Below are 19537 nucleotides of genomic sequence, written 5' to 3'. Positions count from 1 at the left end.
GCTTTAGCTTTCATAATCATGCATTTTCAGCTATTCAATCAGCTAGAGACTGCAGCTATCGCTGAACCAGTGAACATTATACTTGCACAGGGTCAAACATCTTGACAAATGTACAATATACTCTAACGTTCAACAGGCACGTCATTTTTTTAACCAAAATGCCAGTGGTAGCGGAAGTGACATCACACGACTGTTGACTCCCTGATGACATCACAAGAAGTGATGTCATTTGACTCTGCCCCCAAGTGACATTACAGGAAGTGATGGCAAACAACCTTCAGCTTTTTCAGATTCGTCTAGCACATGTGTTTTCAGGTGCTCTCAGTTCAGCCAGATATAAGAACCGAGGCACAGAGGAAGGCATGATTTGTCCACGATTACACATTCGGGGAATGTCATTTTCCAGATTCAACGTGGGGTTTAAATGTTAAACATACATAATCCAGTATTTGTAACAGCGTAACCAAAATCTCTAACGCAGGCTACAGCTAGTGTATGAAACATCTCTGGATCAATGGACAGAGAAGTACGTGTTATCTGTGGCCTTGCTGTGTTAAGCCAAAAAAGCACCGACCTGGAGAGGCGTGCGCTGCTGTTTACCCAGGAGAAAAATGCTGCACGAGCAAGGCCTGAAAATTAAATCATTGACCAGGATTTAGTATCAACAAAATTCCCTGGTTATATATGTATCTATAAGTCAGCTAACACTACGATAGAATAACCTATTAGACAGATATGTGTGCACAAAGGGGAGTGCACCTGATGATGTTATCTTTGCTGGAGTGTAATACCTGGGAAAGGTTCTTTCCATATACCCAAGACCCCCCATAGTTTTTATTATCTAAGTGTATTTCTGGATGGCAGAGGACTTAAAAATCCCCCACCATTTAATGTAATATAATTGCTGCACACATAAATCCATGGCACCACACAGTTATTTTAAATTGACAACACCCACGAGTTGCTTCTCACCCGGGGATTCACTGGCAGACTTCAAGGCACGCACTGCACGCTACCCCTTTGTCAGACCCATTGGTGCCCAATGGCGTAGCACAACATTTAGCAGCTCCCCTGAGAACTGCTGAAGCTGGAAATCTCCTTAAAGCACAGGGCACGCCACACCCCAGGCCGGTCCCGACCACCACGTGTGCGCAATGTCCATGATGTTTATGCTGCTGCAGGGGCATGCACTACTGCAAGTGAAAATTTCAATTAAAGCTGAAATGTTTAACATAACATAGAAAGATGGGGGCGCTGCCTGGTCCACAAATATACCAGCCACCGGTGCCTGCAATATATGCCAGTATAAAAAACATTTTTATGCTGGCTGTGGCCGTACATGTCCATACTGGCTCCACCAACATATGCCAGTATTCGCATATGAGACCATACTCATGTTCCCTTTGAGATGTTTTTTATAGTATCATTACTGGCACTGGGCACAAAACTGCCTCTGCCAATATATGCCAGTACTATATGCCAGTACTCCTATGTAAGAACATACTACCGCTGTTTTGGCCATTAAAAGTGACATGTCACAATATGAAAACCTGTCCAAACTGGTTCCATTGTAAGACAGTCTAGACCCATAAGACCACTTGTCATGCTTGATTCATCATAGATGCACAGTTAATAAAAAGTCACGCTTCAGTAAAAAAATATGCAGGCCGCTACACCAAAATATCAGTCTAGTGAGGTAACACTAATTATCATGCTGGCTTTTTTTTAAAGATGCTGAGTAATGAATGTCATACCACAGCCAGCAATGGCTAGACTGACTGCACCAAAATGTCAATCTAGCCAATGAATGACACACATGAAATTGGCTCTGCCCAAAAATACCAGTAAAACGTGCAAAGTAAATACAGGATGTGGCAAAAATGCTCTGGTGATCCCCAGTCTCACAGGGCCTTACACACACACATGCATCCCCTTTTATCCACTGGTCACTCACCCATACATCCCATTTCACATACACTCACACTGGATTCACCACACAGGCACACACCAAACCCCACCCAGAACACACACTACCACATGTATGCTCATTCACCCACCAATCACTCATTCATACACCTTTTCTTACCTCCACCCATTGCATTCTCTACACAGGCACAATCCCACCCACCCACACAGAACATTCAAAAACACACCATCACATTCATACTCATTCACTCACCAGGCACTCACTCACACCTTCCCTTACATCCACTCATTGCATTCTCTACACAGGCACACACCCATCCATCCAGAACATTCAAAATACACCATCCCATTCATTCTCATTCACCCACCAGTCACTCGCTCATACACCTTTTCTTACCTCCGCCCATTGCATTCTATACACAGGCACAAACCCACCCACCCAGAACATTCAAAAACACACCATCGCATTCATACACATTCACCCACCAGTCACTCACTCACCCCTTCTTTTACATCCACTCATTACATTCTCTACACATGCACACACCCATCCACTAATTGCATTATCTACTCAGGCACACACCAACCAACCCAGCACATTTAAAAACACACATCACATCACTTCCCATTCACTCACCAATCACTCAAACCTTCTTGTACATCCACTCATTGCATTCTCTACATCACATCACTTTTCACTCAGCCATCAGCCACTCACACCTTCTCTTACATCGATTGATTGCATCCTCTACACAGACACACGCCCACACACCCAGAACATTCAAAAACACACATAACATCCCATCGATTCTCATTCATTCAACATTCACATCCATACATCTGACATGCATTTCACGCATGCAAAATACACATCAAATTACAACACAAAAAAAAGCCTTCTTACCTTTTTCTTGCAGCTTTGGTCCGTCCTTCCAGGCCACCCTCGGCTCCTCCGTGCTGCTCACAAACAGGAACCAGGAAGCTGCAAGAGCTTCCTTCCTGGTTCCTGTTTGTGAGCTGCAAGGAAGCCATGGAGAAGGGGTTGGAACTGAACGTGTTATGTGATATGTGCCACATGTCACGGCCAGTGCCAACCCCTACTGAGTGTCTCCCCAGCCCAGCCTTCGCCCTGATGGGTGAGGACTGGGCCGGCGACCCACCAGACCCTGTGTGGCGGGGCTGGAGCCCGCTACATCAGGAGCTCCCGTTTTCTTTTGCAAAAAAACCCCTTTTTAAATTTAATTTCTTTAAGTTGGGGTCGCAATGGAGTCCCCAGTTGTTGCAACTGCGGCCCCCACGGGTCTCAGCTGCGTCCCCTGGTGACCCCCAAATGACATCCCTGCCGTTCAAACATGGTTTGGTTATGGCTCACGCTGTGATTAGGAAGTGGTAAGGAGGGTACTCTTGAAAAGACACTTCTGTGCCGGTGTTGTGGCCATGTCCCCGCCATTTTCGGCCCTCATGCTGTGCAGGTATCGGTGCCCATGTCACAATTTGACTCACTACTGTTTTTTTATGCTGTCTGTCAGATGTATCCAGTGCAAGCTACGGAAGACAATTTCTGTAAATCAGTTTATTCATCTGTTTTACCTTGAGTTATGTCTCTCTAATGAACTCGAGAAGTGATTTTTACAAGTGAACTTCACTGGGCCATGTAACATCTCTGAAAAATAATATGTTTGTCTTGTAATTGATTAACTGCATTTCCCTGTCTGACTCCTGTTCTGTCAGTGTTAGTGAAAAGAAAGCATTCCTGTGGAGTGCCTTGGACACATGCGAGATGATGATTGACCAAGGAATAGCATAATTGAAAAGTGCTCTAGAGCAATTGGGTGGTGAATGGTGATGTTGAATTAAACCGATTGCCTAATAATATTAGTGACTGTAATTGTGTCTTTTCAAAATATTAGGAACAGGATTTGATCAGTTACAGTACAGGCAAACATGGAAAATGGAACATTAAACTGTGAAATCTGCCATTAAGAGGCGTGCATTTTATTTGATATTTCCTTGTGGCTATTGTGAGAAACCTGAAGGTGTCTCACCGCTAGTCCCCGGGGATCTGTCATCAAGGTGGCCAGGACATTGCCATCACTATTGAATCCAGTTCCTGGGGGTGTACCAGTGCAGGAGGATTATCTGGATGAGGGGTCCTCAGGGAGTGGAAGTGGGACACCGACAGGTGAGACACAATATCCCCTTCCCTAGAACACCTTTTCCCCACCCTAACCCGTGGGATAGTCAGAAGTTCCACCCCCTGGACCCCTTTTCCAACATGAACACTTTCTTACACCGTGACAGCCACTTTCCAATGAGTCATGGATAAAATCCTGCAACCCTATTCCGATTTCTGTGGAGCTTATATTGACAATATCGTCATTCATAGTAAGACTTGGGAGGACCATCTCTTCCATCTTTATACCATCATGAAAGTCTTCAGAGGAGCTGGCCTAACTGTTAATCCAGCTAAATGCAGACTGGCCCAGTCAGCCATAAAATACCTCAGCTTCTTTGTATGGAATGGGAATGTACATCCTCAACATGAGAAGGAGAAAGCTGTCGTAGATACACCAACACCCAAGACCAAAAGAGATCTTAGAGCTTTCCTCAGATTAATGGGATATTACTGTAGGTTTATCCACAATTTTCCCGAAAAAACAGCTAGAATGCTAGAATGGCGAACCCCAGAAACTTCATTGGAATGACGAGGATGATATATATTATAAAACCTTAAAACAGATACTGTGCCAGAACCCAATCCTTAAGGTAGTCGACTTCTCTAAAGAGTTCATATTACAGACGGATGCCTCCCTTACAGGTCTAGGAGCAGTCCTGTCCCAAGTTTGCGATGGATTAGAATACCTCATCCTATTTGCTAGTCTCAAGCTTATCCCACGTGAAACTAATTAATCTGTGTGGGAGCAAGCAGCCATGGCCATCAAATGGGTCCTTATTCATCTTAGATACTACCTATTAGGAAGAAAGTTCACACTCGTTACAGACCACTCACCCCTAGTTTGGATTAGCCAATGCAAAGATTCCAACCCTCGGGTCATGCAATGGTTTCTAGACCTACAACCCTATTGTTTCACTGTGGAACACCGAAAAGGCAGAGACCAGGGAAATGTGGACTTCCTTTCCCAGTTCTCCTGTGAAATGAATGCAGCTACATCGCAAGGAGGAAGGATATGTGAGAAACCTGAAGGCCTCTCACCCTCTAGTCCCCAGGGATCTGTCATCCAGGTGGCCAGGATACAGTCATCGCTATTGGATCCAGTTCCTGGGGGTGGACCAGTGCAGGAGGGTCACCTGAATGAGGGGTCCTCGGGGAGTGGAAGTGGGACACTGACGGGTAAGATGTGGTACCCCCTTCCCTATAACACCTTTTCCACATCCTACCCCGTACGATATTCAGCAGTTCTTTTTCCAAAATGAATACTTTCCTTCTCAGTGCCAGATAATGGACTAACACCCGAGCCGTTTACCTGATATGTCACAACACAAGGGTCAGGCGAAGTCAGGCATTGACAATAACTACGTACACCTGTTGGCCCTTTCCCTTCCTCACAGGAGTTAAAAGGCGGAGCACGAAAGCACCCTTCGAGCAAGGCCGAATACACGAGGATGCAGCTATCACAGATTGGCAGTTCAAACAGAGGAGAAAGGCAGGGAAACCTGGAGGGATGACGAGGAGGAAATTGCCCTTGCCCTTTTCACCTCAGACCTGCAAAGCCTCCAAAAGGAAAATCATAAGACTGGGAAGTTCAGCTGGCATGTGGTGCAACAGGTGTCAAGAGCACACAGGGCCCTCCCGCGCTGATAGTCAAAGCGGGGAGAAGCACTTGCCACCGTGGTGCCGTCCTTGACTCCCGAGACAAGAGACTCTAACAGTTTAGCACAGACAGTGAGTTGGGAGAAGACAGGTAGTGAAACCGAACTGTGCTGGGCCCAAGGTTGCAGGTCGGCAACCTTGTTGAGCAAAGAACTTGTGTAATTGAACATTAAAGGAACCCTATGAAAAGGTTCAGAAGCAGAGTGGTCAGGCATCGCGGGGCACTCATTTGAAAGGACTGTGACTCGGGTTGTGTTGTTGGTTGAGACTGTGAAAACCAAAAGACTTCGGAGAGGCTAGTGTAATGTGTCAAAGTGGTCCTATGAGGGTCGAGCAAAACCCCTCTTACACTCGAAAGTCTTTGACACATGGGAGAAAACTGATTGAACTATGAAACTGGCAAATGTGAACACGACAGAGGGATACTTGCGGATTGAAGGTAAATAGTGATATACCCAAGAACATTGGGATGACAAGTGTGAACCCGGCTGAGGCACGACCAGAATGGATAGTTGGTGAAAGGGTATTGAGATTGGCAAGCAATATGTTTTTGAGTGAAAGGCTGCATGGAAACCCGATTCAGGGAGACTAAGGTTGTAAGAAGGATCAGAGCCCAGCTGAGGAATATCCAAGAGGCGAAGAGCAGTCGCCCAACGTGAAAAATATTGCCAAAGGAACTTTTGTTTGTTTATTGTTATGGTACAGCCTGCCTTCTAAGGCAAGAGACTTTTGCAGGAAAGAGACTTGTCGCCGGAAAGTCCTGGCATTGTTGAAAGGAACTGTAACCTCCTGCTGGCAAGGCCCAGGAGTGTGCTGTGCTCAAAGGTCCTAACAGCCACAATATGAGGTAGAGGGTGGATTGAACCAACAAGCAATCCCTCAATAAAAGGGGGGTACCCTTTGAACACCAAAAAAACAAAGCTTGCGGATACTGCTGTTTGTTTAACTAGGAAGACCTTCACAAATTCGGTCTTAATTCAGACATCGATGACAAGTAGTTCAGCCAATGCATTAAAAAAATACATATTTTAATAGTTATTCTTCACTTTTTTTACAAAAACATGTAATGCTACTTGGGCTGTCATTTCATCAAGCCAGTAATCTCACAATGACCCTGGTGGTCTTATGCGAAACACATTAATTTAACACATAGATTCCTACTGTATCTTGCTACTAAAGTGACTCGTACTGTGAAAATATGCACTGGACATACCTCATTCAAAGCACTCTTCCACTTGCATCCCAGTCATACCATTCTCATTCTCATCATCCCATCTACATATACAATACATAAAAATATATACAAAAAAATGGCCAATGTGTTTCTTTCCTTACGGTTTCAGTGTGTTAATCAAAGGAAAATCATCAGGGGCTAAAGAGTTAAGTACAAGATACATATTGGATTTGCATAAGCCATCTCGGCATCTGGGTAGCTCCCAGATTCCTAACAAAGTTCATCTGTCAAGTCGTCAATCCTTGAGTCTGACTGAAACTTTTGTACCTTTGGATGTCTTCCCCAAAAACAAAAATAGCAAACATAGGGAATTCAATGTCCACATGTATACAACTTATAGTATCAATAAGACTACTTCTTATCATTAATTATTAAGAAAGTTGTGCTAAGCATTTGCACTCGTCATCTCAAAACTTCATCTCCTTTCCGCTCCTCCAACTACCTCCACCTAATAGACATCACCTTATCGTATAATCTACCCGGGATTCAGCATCTGTCAACCCAAGTATAATCCCAACGTGTCGTCTGATGATTCAGCATCTGTCAACCCAAGTATAATCCCAACTTGTCGTCTGATTATTAGTTAAATGTAAAAATATTGATGTACAGGGCATTTCCCTTGTTCCAACCTGTAGAAGCCAAAATCATTCTCTAGATTACTGTCTTCTACCCATTTGAATGTACAACGACGTGGGAAGGTCAGGGAACTCAATACACCACATTAGCCTGATGCTTACCATCCTCCATATGCTCCTCGCATTCCAAACGGGTGGTAGACTCCTTACATTCGCAGTCAGCATACCGTGTTGTTATATCTCTTTGCGGTCATCTAATCGGGAAGGCTAGAAAAATGGAGAGTACAGGTATGAACGGGTGACCCCTAATGTCTGCATGGTTCTGCATCCAACCCACCATAACCCTCATTGGGAGCCCGGACTTCATTCTAGCTTGAAAATTTGCCCGAACGCTACATATTCATGTCTTGAGAGCGGGATGTGGGCGCGAGCGTCCTTCGCTAGTATGTGTTCCTGGATAGCACTGCTCTGAATGGTCTGCGTTCACACAGTGCCCTTAATAGACATTATTTCAGAAGGCTGCCGAAAGACAACACATAAATGGCGATCAACAGCTAACTCAATACAACTTGTAGCCGCTTCCTGCATGTCTCTAGGGCAGAGCTAAGCATTTACATCAGGATCCTTAAACTTGCTCAATTGTCCTAAGCTGGATATTGGACAATCTTGGCCGGCCTACTTACCCAAATGTAGAGCCAAGAGTAGATTTATCTTTTCCTGGTTAACCAGTCCTTTCCATTTAACTGTCCCTCACATAACAGAATGTGCTACGAGATGTCGGCGTCTCTCTCTACTGCCTACCGCTTTTCTGCAGCCAAGTTGCTCTCGCTATGTGTGAAACCAAAGTAGCAGGAACAAGAGAGAGCATACTAGTAACCCACGGCATGCAATTGAGTAATAGGAGCCGAGTGGTGTGGAGTCTTACCATCAAAAAGCTCTATTCGGAAGCGTGTGTTTCTTTCCAGCAGCAAGCGAGTAGACATCTCCAAGCTACACCGGGGCAGACGCTGTTCGACTCCTGTTTTTTAACATGTCAATTCCAGATACGTTGGCTTCCTATTGGTACATCCAAATTTGAGGCTCAGAGTGGATCAGATGTCTTTTAGTCCTCTCTCTATGGTTAATCCAAACAGAAACGCCCCTGAGTGTTTCCATCTCTTTTGCACCCAGATACACAGACAACACAAAAGTCTCGGGCAGAAAAAAACAAAAATAAAAAACAAAAAACGCAACTGGGGCGCTCGTGGTCGGCGAACCATACACACCACCACTAACCCCGTGGCCACACTGCGCCGTCATCACCGGAAGAGCTGCCCCGAATGGATCCACAAAAGCAAAACAAGCCAAGACACGCCAAGGGCCCGGAGATCCACAGTACGTTATGAGAATAATAATCACCTTGTGAATCTACTGTGTTGCTGCTGTCAAGAGAACTTCCACATATTAGTCAACCAGTTCTCAATTGGTTGTCACCTTATCAAATGGCATCCTCCATGTTCTGCCGCACGTAATCCAAGAGTTGGGTTCTGTATCCAACCTCAGCTAGATCATCCGATCAATTTTCTCATTCAGGCCTGATTGCATGCTCTTGATCAGGAAAATAAATTGCTGTTCTTTCCTCAACAGTAGATTTTTGTCTTTATTACTGTCAACACCCTGTTTCAACTTATACAGGATAGACCATCTCAAATCCTCTACACAGTGGATTTGCTCTATCCAGTGGTCTACCAGAGGTGCATTTGGGGTGTGGTTTTTAATACAACTCCTGTGCTCATTGATCCGCTATTTGGCTTTTCTGTCCGTTTACCCAATAGACAACTTTTTTGCACGGACACCAGATGACGCCGATGACCATCCTTGAGTTACAATTCGTATGTGTCTTTTGCTGCCATGGAGTTTGTAAACCAATGTCTAACGAGGTGCTTTTACTCGTAAAATGGCAGCACGTGCAGTGACCACAGGGGTAGTGGCCAACCAACTCGGGTAAACCCCACCTGGTAGACTTTACAGGTCTGAGACTCACATCGTTCATTGTGATCTGATCTTTAATATTCCAACTCCTTTTGAATGCAAAGATAGGTCCTGGTATTGGCGGTAGGCCTTTCTCCAGAACATTCCAATTCTTCCCGATGATTTCTTTAATAGCGTTAGACATGTGACTAAACGTGTTGACAAACACAATCCATTCCGTTTTTTCTTTTAAGATCCTCTGTTCCTTGTACTCGAGGAGAGTGTCTCTGTTGATGTTGCCCGCTCTTTTCAATGCATTAGTTGTAACTTTCCACGGCTACCCTCTTCACGTTAATCGTTCTTGCATTTTCTTAGCTTCCATGTTGTAATCAGACCTTTTAGTGCTGTTTCTTTTAAACCTAAGGAATTGGCCCAAAGGAAGGTTATCACGCATATGGCGTGGGTTAAAGCTTGAGTATTGGAGTACCGAGTTTTTATCCATCGGTTTGTTGCATGGTTTCACGTACTATTTCTTGTTTTAGGAGTCAACCGTAATAGAGATGTCTAGGAAGTCCAGTGATGTCACACTATGGTTTGAGGTGAAGTGCAAGAATCTATCTTGCATATTGATCCATGAGAGAGAACTATCTAATTGGACAACCGTTCCTTTCCAGATAACAAAAATGTCGTCAATGTGGCGTCTCCATGTTTCAATATGGGCCACATGCAGATTGGTAGCATTCATGATTTTCGTTGTCTTGAAAACCTCCATATGCAAATTGGCTAAACTCGGTGCCAGAATTGCACCTATAGTGGTTTGTTGCGTCTGTTTATAGAACTCTCAGTCAAAATGGAAATAATTTTCCATGAATGTCATCTCGGCGCATCATAGGAAACATGAAATTGGTGTAGATTTGACAGTGTAGTCTTGGAGAAGTTTCTCCTCTAACATATCTAAGGAGGCTTTCTGAGGAATGCTCATGTATAGCGCAACCATATCTAATCCCAGAAGTATTTCAGTCTGCGGATCGAATTCTACATCTTCTACTTCTGTGATTATTTGTGTCGTATCCAAGACGTGAGATGCCATTGGAGGAATTTATCCGCAAAGTGCGACAAGGGTTTCAGGATTGAATTAACTCCCGAAACTATAGGCCTACCAGGTGGGGAGATCAGTGACTTATGAATTTTAACGAGTGTATAGAATTGGGGGATCTGTGGCTTACCTTTTATCAAAAAGGTAGCTTCTTTCTGCGTGATCCAATCTCTTTCTTCCGCTTTGTTGACTTTAAGTGAGATCAAGTTTGACAATCTCATGGTAGGATCACAATTTCTCTATTGCTCAAACATCCTGCCTTTTCCCGTGCTAAACGTGGTCAAGGGAGATCTAGGCATACCCAGGCATACCATCCTCACTAATCATTTGGTGAACACTTCTTTCTTTTCTTGAGAACATTATCCCACACTATTTTGTAACTTAGTTGTAAGGATTGACAATAGGTTTATTTAGTATAGGCCCTTTTTATTTGACAAGGCGCCACCAGGATACCTTATTATTATTTGATGGCGCAGCTTGCTCTCATCTTAGATTTAGGTGTTTTTTTTACCCATTCAAACAGTTTAATAAACACCATTGAACTGTGATGACTTGTGTCTTTCTTTACTGTTGCACCATGAGTTCCTTACACTATCATATTCATTTCCATGGCTTTTGAATTCTGCAATTAATGCATACAAAGAAATGCATTTCATAATTATGATTGTTTAATTGACAATATTGCCTCTTTAAATAATGTCACATGGTAAGCTCATGTTGCAGTTTCCACAATTGGGTGCCCGGAAAGACCAGGCATGGCTGCTCTAACTCTCACAGGAAGGGTTTTCCACCAGAGAAATATTTTACCAGTACATGCCGATTACTTGGATAATGTACAAAACATTTGTTAATGTTAGAGTTCATTTATACTGCACACTGTCACCAGTGGAGTGCTCACCTGGTGCTCTGGCGGACCTGAGAGGTAAAAGTGTGGGATGGGTTAGTATGACAAAGTGGGAAGAGGTAGAGCGAGAGTAGTGATGTCCTGTTGACAGCTTCAGTTCAATCTGCACCGTTCACTGAGCTTGGGTACGATTTACGGCTCAGTAGACTCCCATGTGCTGTTGTGCAGGGTTATGTGGGGTTAGTTTTGTTGTTGTGGTGTAGTGAAGTGCATGCAGAATTGCTGTGCAGAGGAGAGGATGTGTTTGTTTAGCATTTGAGAGGTGTATGTAGAGCTTGAGGTTTTAGAGTTGGGTTGAAGTTTTTTTTCTTATCGCGTTGCTTCGGACTCATTTGGCAGAGTTCAACTGGATGCAGATGCTGGGTGTAAGAAAATATCCATATTTGCCATGAAGGAATATGCAGTGGTGCTTACACAGAGGCCGTTGAGATATCCCACCCTGCTTTAATTAGCCTCTTCCATCTCACAGTTCCACGTGATGGTATAATGACCTGGTATACATTCAGTTAATTATGGGCTGGTTTATACTGGATCCAGTTGCTGCCCTATGGGGTTTATCATTTCCAGAAACACAATGAAGAAACGTTCAGTAGTAACTTATCTCCCTCTCCCTGTCCGGAACATCTGCAGAGAGCACCTTGCGAATTCCTCTCTTCCACTCCATCCACGCCCCTGTATATACTCATTCCTCTGTCTCTCCCTCGCTCATCTTTCTATAAAGTCGCAACCTGCTGCTGCCTTTGGTCTGCTAGGAAGTGCTCTGTGACATTGCAAACATACATACGTTTAAAAGATGATATAAAAAATCAGTAAAAATACACACATTTTAATTAGAGGGTCATCAGAAATAAAGGGATATGTTTCTACCTCTGATTGGAGGGAACAGAGAATGGCTGCCTGCTGCTGCAGAGTGGGAGATCAGGAGAGTATAAGGTCCACCAGGTTATCCAGGTCCCCACTTACCCAGCAACTCATTGGTCCACATGAGATTAGCATGCGTCACATCTAGATAAAACTGTGTAGATAATCTTATGTTACATCTAGATAGACCTGTGGAGAAGAGCATGCATTACATCCACACAGAATTGCAAAGATAATCATGTATCTCATCTAGACAGAACTGTGATGGTAATCATGCGCCACTTCTGGATAGAATTGTGAAGATTAGCATGTGCCACATCTAGATAGAACTGTGAAGATAATCTTACGTCACAGCTAGATAGAATTGTGAAGATTAGCATGCGTCACAGCTAGATAGAATTGTGAAGATTAGCTTGCGTCACATTCACACAGAATTGCAAAGATAATCATACATCTCATCTAGATAGATCTGTGAAGATAAACTTGCGTCACTTCTAGATAGAATTGTGAAGATTAGCATGTGCCACATCTAGATAGAACTGTGAAGATAATCTTACGTCACAGCTAGATAGAATTGTGAAGATTAGCATGCGTCACATTCACACAGAATTGCAAAGATAATCATACATCTCATCTAGATAGATCTGTGAAGGTAAACTTGCGTCACTTCTAGATAGAATTGTGGAGATTAGCATGCATCACATCTAGATAGAACTGTGAAGATAGTCTTGTGTCACTTCTAGATAGAATTGTGAAGATTAGCATGCATCACATCTAGATAGATTTGTGAAGATTAGTAGCATGTGTCACATCTAGATAGATTTGTGAGGATTAGCATGTATCATATCTAGATAGAACTGTGAAGCTTGCATCACATCTACTCACCCTACTAAATATCTCACCCCTCTGCATACACCTCTTATACTCAAACCAAAAACAACCATACCTCTAAACACAACAAACCGCACGCACCACATTACACTGCAATAGCAAAACAAACCACACATAGTCATGCACAACAGCACATGATGGCAACCAACTGAAAAGCACATTTAAGCTCAGCGAACGGTGTTAACTGAACTGAAGCTGCCAACAGCACATCACAGCTCTCATGCTCTTCTCCCGCTCAGTCCTACAAACCTATCCCACCCTCTTTCCCTTTCAGATCCGCCAGAGTGCCAGGGGACTGCTCCGGTGGTGATAGTGAACAGTATAAATATCTTTTAACAATAACATTAACGTGTTAATGATACCTTATGGGGGGATCTCTGAGTGGGAGCAGCGACAGCCACAATGGTGGCAGCAGAAACTGACCCCGGCCCAGGATCTGGGAAGGTCCCTGAGACAATGCAAATGCCCCCTTTGCTGCTTCACCTGTTGCCACATACTCAGGGGTCCCAGAAAGGGAGCAGCTGCCACAGTGATGGCCACACTGGAGGCAGCGCAGGAGGTTAGACACCCGCGACTGAGGGATTAGGAGGGGGAACGCCCTCCACCTGAACATCCAGCCGCCCCCCACTCCGCTTCCCCATCTACTACTTCATCAGATTCTCCCAGAAATAGAGCAGTGGTGGCACCGATAGCTGCAACCAAGGCTAGCCCATAATGTAATGCATCCCTTAAAATGGGAACAGATGTTATGCATGGAGGGAAATTATGTTGCTGCCCAGAGCCCCTGTGCTGGGGGCACCTTAGGCGGTTGCTCTGCGTGGCCTTACTCTAGCGCCGGCTTAGGCACAGCTGAGGTTGCAGAGGAGGTTGGACTCCTGCTGACTTGGGCTCAGGAATGGGCAAGTGTCTCAGGCCATGCACCGGCCCCAGGTCTACAACACTCAATCTCAGCTACTATGTCTTCCCTTGCTTTTTCCATGCCCCCTGTCCTATCTGCAGTGCTTTCATGAACATGAAATACAATGGGATTTCGTGTGTCCACGAAGCCTGCAAGCTATGCTTGCCCCTGCGGATTCCTCACCTTGGCATTTTCATGCGTTGTGATGCATTTCTCTTTGCTTCCTTCTTCCACTTGCACAGTTCACCACATAAATGCACATGTGCATGTATGTACCGTCAGTTCTGGAACCTGTGCCGTCCAGCAGTTGTGTTCCCTCTGACTGCACGGGACAGTGAAAACAATTTCTTTGCTACAAGACCTTTTTCTAGCAAAACAAAGAAACCTCTTGTCTGAGTACGAAAGTCAGCCACTGCGAGTCAAAATGGCGGTAAAGAAAATCAAAACCTGTTTTGGGGTCCAGTGGGAACACAGCGGGTTCTCAAAATCCAGATCCCAAAACTAAGCAATTGCTCATGCAAAACCTGGCCAATAGAAATCCTTTCAAAATGACCTCTTCGATGTATTGAGTTAATGACAATCCGTGGATAGGGACTAAGCTATCGCTCGCATTCCATACATTATTGAGTGACAATGCTGAGGACTACATCTAGAATAGAGCAGGCCATTTCAAGAAACAAGCAACTTCCCAGTCAAGAGACACACAGCAAAGCACTATGGGTATGCATCGATTACAAGCAATGTTTGCATTTCTGCTCCATATGGGATTAATGTCATTGGCCCTCATTACAAGTTTGCCAGTCCGGAAACAGTGGTGCCAGTAAGCTTACCGGCACTTTTGTTTTCCGACCGGCAAACTACGAGTCTGCGGGTGGGTGCCATACCGCCCGCCAGGGTCAGACCTGACAGGCAGAACGGCACCACCCGCAGACTTTCACGTAAGCATCGGCACCATAATTAACGGTGTCTGTGCTTCCGTGGTCACCACTCCCTATTGGAATGGGGATCAATATTTTACCAGCCCCTAACTTACCGGACCACCAGGGCTGTAATGCACCGGTTTTTCCGGCAAGTCAGGCAGCGGTAAATCATTACGGTCCGGCGGCTACCTGCTGGTTTTACTGGCACGGTTCCCCCGGACCCGAAATGAGGGCCATTGTCTTATAGGGTAGAATTATTACATACATGGCTGTATCAGCTCAAGGCCGACGACTCTCAAGGCAGCAACAGATACTTACATGTTTCTCCCTCAATGGGGATCAGAGAGGGTCGTGGGGTGGGGGGGGTTAGTCCCTACAGGTAGTCTTTTCCACGGATCAGTGCCAGTGTGGTGAGTATTATCTCTGCTGTGCTCGATAACGCAGGAGTTTAGCTTGGCGGGGAGAAACAATGGAAGATGCCATTGTTTACTCCACTACAGGCGCTGTGCGCGCCGGCCCAGACAGCAATAAAGTGACAGGGTAATTTGTGAGCACAATAAGGCTTCACAAAAGTGTTCTATCGCTATGTCCATCAGGCCTAGCAAATGGAAGTTCACTGAAACAGAAGAGGGACTAATGCCGTGATGCGCAGGAAGCATGCAGTGAGGAGCGGCCCCTTACCAGTCTTGCACTGAGGTGAAGGACTCTTCGTTGGTGATGTCATACATCATAATGAAGCCCATGGCCCCTCGGTAGTAAGCTGTTGTGATAGTTCTGTACCGCTCCTGGCCAGCCGTGTCCTGGAATAAGAAATGGCATTATGAAGCCCCAATATCATACTATTTCCATCAATAACAGATCATAACACTGCACCAAAAAAATTGTATTATTCATCATTGACAGGCACATAACTTACTTTCACCATCATACTTTTTATCATTCTTTAAAATCTTTCCTCCTAGCAAAACTACTGCATGTGATGTGCCTATCGACTCAACTTTTCAGATTATTTGCCGGTCAGATAGCACAGTGAGCTAAATGCTCACCCCTGGCATCTGTGCACAGCCTTCTATGGCAAGTTCAGGTCCCGGCAGGGTCAGCTCCGCCTTTCATCCTTCCGAAGTAAATAAATTGAGTACTACTCTGTGGGATGATGTCTTCTGTTATTTCAGCACTCTGAGACCTATGGGTGTGTAGCGCTATATAAGAGATGAATTCCTAGTATGTAATTGCCTATTATAACAAAGAAGCAGAGAAATTGCTGGGTAAGACCCATGGATACTCGAATGTCCGAGGATAGGGCATCTGGGGGAGTTTCAAGAGGACGGAATTGAGGGTAATATTACAGAACCTATATCCAGGGCTGGCACAAAGATATTTGCCCACGCAGAATAATTGATATTTTCTCACCACCACCCGATCCCATCCCTATGCCCACACCTTGAATTCTGCCTCAGTGTCTCATCCTTAGGGATCAGAGAGGAGAAGATTCACTTCCTTCATGGTATGGGCTGTACAAAAACAGAACATAAATGTTTCCACACTCCCGTGCCTGCCCTTTTCTTTTCTCTCTCTTTGTCCACCACTCTGGTGGCCCGCCACGGGTCACCCGTGCGGGCCACACCAAGTATCGGGTTCACCCGACTTCACAAAGATGCTGCGGGCACGCAGCCAACTGTCAGCAGTGGCACCCTGCTTCGCCCGGGTCACCAGGCAACATACAATGGATCGGGGGGCACACCGGAGATGGCAGCCTAGGCTCTGGGGGCACCCAGGCCAGGCTGCAAGACCAGGCCGTGATCACACAGCGACACCACAGAGAAAGGAGGACCACAGACACGAATTGCCGCTTCCTGGGGCTCTGCTGCACTGACCCTCATGTGCCAGCAGAGACCCTTTAATTAGGGAGCATCAAGACACTGTATCTTAAAGGGGCCACGGGCCCAGAGTTAAATGGGCCATACACCACAACCACTATAGAGCTTTGAAGTCATACTGATGGTAGCATAGGCACTATGCAAGCAACCTAGGTAATGCCATCCCTTCTGCTACTGTCTCTGGCTACTCCCTTGCCAATTTCCTATTCTAACTACCTACCGCCACTTTCTTAAAGTGGCCATGTTACAGCAAAATAGGCACTTTTGTTTTTGTATTCTGGGACTTGCAGTTCTTTATTTTATAATGTGAAATGCAAAGCTACTAGTGCCAGAATGAAAAGTACTGAGTGAGCTACTAACGCATAACCTAGAACAACTTCAGAGCCTCAGGTTTATGTGGTCCTCCCCATCATATGTTTTGGACTTCAACTGCTTTCAGTCCTAGCCAGCATAGCCAGTGGTGAAGGGTCATGGGAGTAGTAGTCCAATGCATCTGGAAGACCACATTATGAGTAGCTGTGCTTTGGAACACATGGGGAGATACAGACAGCCTTTAATTGGGATACAGAACCCGGAACCAACCCTGAAATGTGTTTTTCCGAAATTATCTGCATTCCAACAAGTTTTGTGAGAGCTCACCACTGCCGCTCTTAAATAGCTTTTAAGGTCACAGAGACAGTCTTTCATTGCCCTACAGGTCTTAAAATTCAAACGTGTACAAGGTTAACTCGGTCCTTCATCCTTCCTGTTCCATACAATGACAGAAAAAAAACGATGGTTCTATTTTTTTTTATAACATTTTATTAAATTTAAATCTATGACATGCAATCAATTAATAACATTCCACCACTTTGCCACCCTTAATTAGTTCGGTTACATTTGATGTGATTACGCAGTCCCACAGATGTTAGAGAGCAGTACCGAAGGTTTATGCCGAGTCCTCTATAACACTCAATTACATAATTAATTAAACCTGTTGCAGTTCATCCGCCCCCCTCTTCCCATTTGTGCCAGATCTTAGCAGCCTTTTCCAGACATCCCGAGCAGTATAAATACGCAGTTCCATGAACGCACACCTATCTACATCGAGACCCATTGTGCTGGGCGGTCCACAGCCCCCACTTCCGTGCAATATTACATTTGATCAGGCCCATTGTAGTGGATGAAAAAGTTTCTCATTTCGCCCAACGTTCTCATACCCCCCAGATACCCAGTAGCAGTAATTTAGGGTCCATTGGTACTTCCACTTCTAGTACTTCTGAGAGCTTGTTGCAGTATGACTGGCAGAATGTTTGGACCTGGGGGCATTCCCATAGGATATAAATGAATGTACCCTCTCCCTGTCCACAGTTAGGGCCAGTCGCTCTATTCCAGCGAAACAGCGCAACTCTGGGTTAGTATATTATGTGAAAAATCTTAAACTGTATCAAGCGAAGTCTGAAGGAGATCGCAATTTCACATGGGTGCATCATAGCCAGTATTCAGTCTTCTGGATCAATGGGCCCCGCATTCGCTTCCCATTTCGTCTTGAAGCTAGAAAATTCTGGAGATGCGGAGGCTGTGATTGCTTGATATAGTGTACAAGTGACCTTGGTAGCAATGGGTTCTAGGAGAACATTACGTTCTAGTGGCGAGCAGTGTGGCGTGTCTGATGGACATGGAAGATGTTTGGTTAGAACATGGGTGATCTGCAGAAAGTGGTAGTGTTCCATGTTTAATAGGCCCAAATGTGTGTCTCGATTCCTGAAAGGAGACAAGCGACCCTCTGGTAAACATGCCCCCTACTTTTCCGATGCCTGCTTTCACCTTTTCTGACCACATCATCAATTTGTTCACTTCTGGCAGGTTCTTAATCTTCAATAAGGGCTGTGCCAGAGTCAATTAGCCGTCCCAACCAATATGTCTATGAGCATCCTTCCATATATGTGTTGCATGGAGCGCCAGTGTAGGTGGGGGCCCTTCCTACCCTTTGATACAGATTTGCAATTGAGGTCCTGCCTTGTAGCCCCATGATCTCTGTCTATATTTAGGGCAGGTCCCGGTCCCCATGTAATACATCATTAATAACCACCATCTGGGACACCCAGTAGTATGCTTTGATGTATGGCAGTCCGATTCCGCCCAGATTGATTGTTGTAATGTGGCCAGAGCGATTTGTGGATTCCCACTGCCCCACAGAAGATCCCTAAGGATGTTTTCGATCCAATGGAATTATGAGTCTGCGATCCGTAAGAGGGCGTTTTGTATAACATAGAGGAAGTGTGGTAGTGCGAGCATTTTAAAGAGGGTGGCCCTGCACAGCAGGGAGAGTGGGAGTGCCTTCCAATGCCGGACTTCTAAAGCAAAGCATTCTGTAATTGGGTGCAGATTGTAAGTGAGATATCTAGAAAGGTCCACTTCAATGCTAACACCCAGGTAGCGAAAGAGCTCACGTTCGACTCAGTATGGGCAGTCCAGAGGGATTGCTTGTGTCATCCTCTGGATTGCAAAGAGCATGGACTTATCCCAGTTCACTCGTAGGCCACTGAAGGTTCCATAGTACCTCAGCATTCGTGTAACTATTGGGCAGGAGC

At 45.0% G+C, this 19537-nt stretch overlaps 1 protein-coding gene across 1 annotated transcript in view; it reads right to left on the bottom strand.

Annotated features, from left to right (window-relative positions):
* The window catches only part of RAB3B (RAB3B, member RAS oncogene family), a 966803-nt gene that overhangs the window by 221258 nt on the left and 726008 nt on the right, over window positions 1-19537 (bottom strand). Inside the window, exon 3 of the mRNA XM_069642203.1 lies at window positions 15769-15887. Coding sequence (XP_069498304.1) covers window positions 15769-15887 — 119 coding nt within the window. The remainder of the gene's footprint in view (window positions 1-15768; window positions 15888-19537) is intronic.

The sequence above is a fragment of the Ambystoma mexicanum genome, chromosome 1q, assembly GCF_040938575.1.
Source record: "Ambystoma mexicanum isolate Mex_15411 chromosome 1q, UKY_AmexF1_1, whole genome shotgun sequence".
NCBI classification, from domain to species: Eukaryota; Metazoa; Chordata; class Amphibia; order Caudata; family Ambystomatidae; genus Ambystoma; species Ambystoma mexicanum.
Note: the sequence above shows the minus strand (reverse complement) of the source record. Positions and strands in the feature narration are given on the sequence as shown.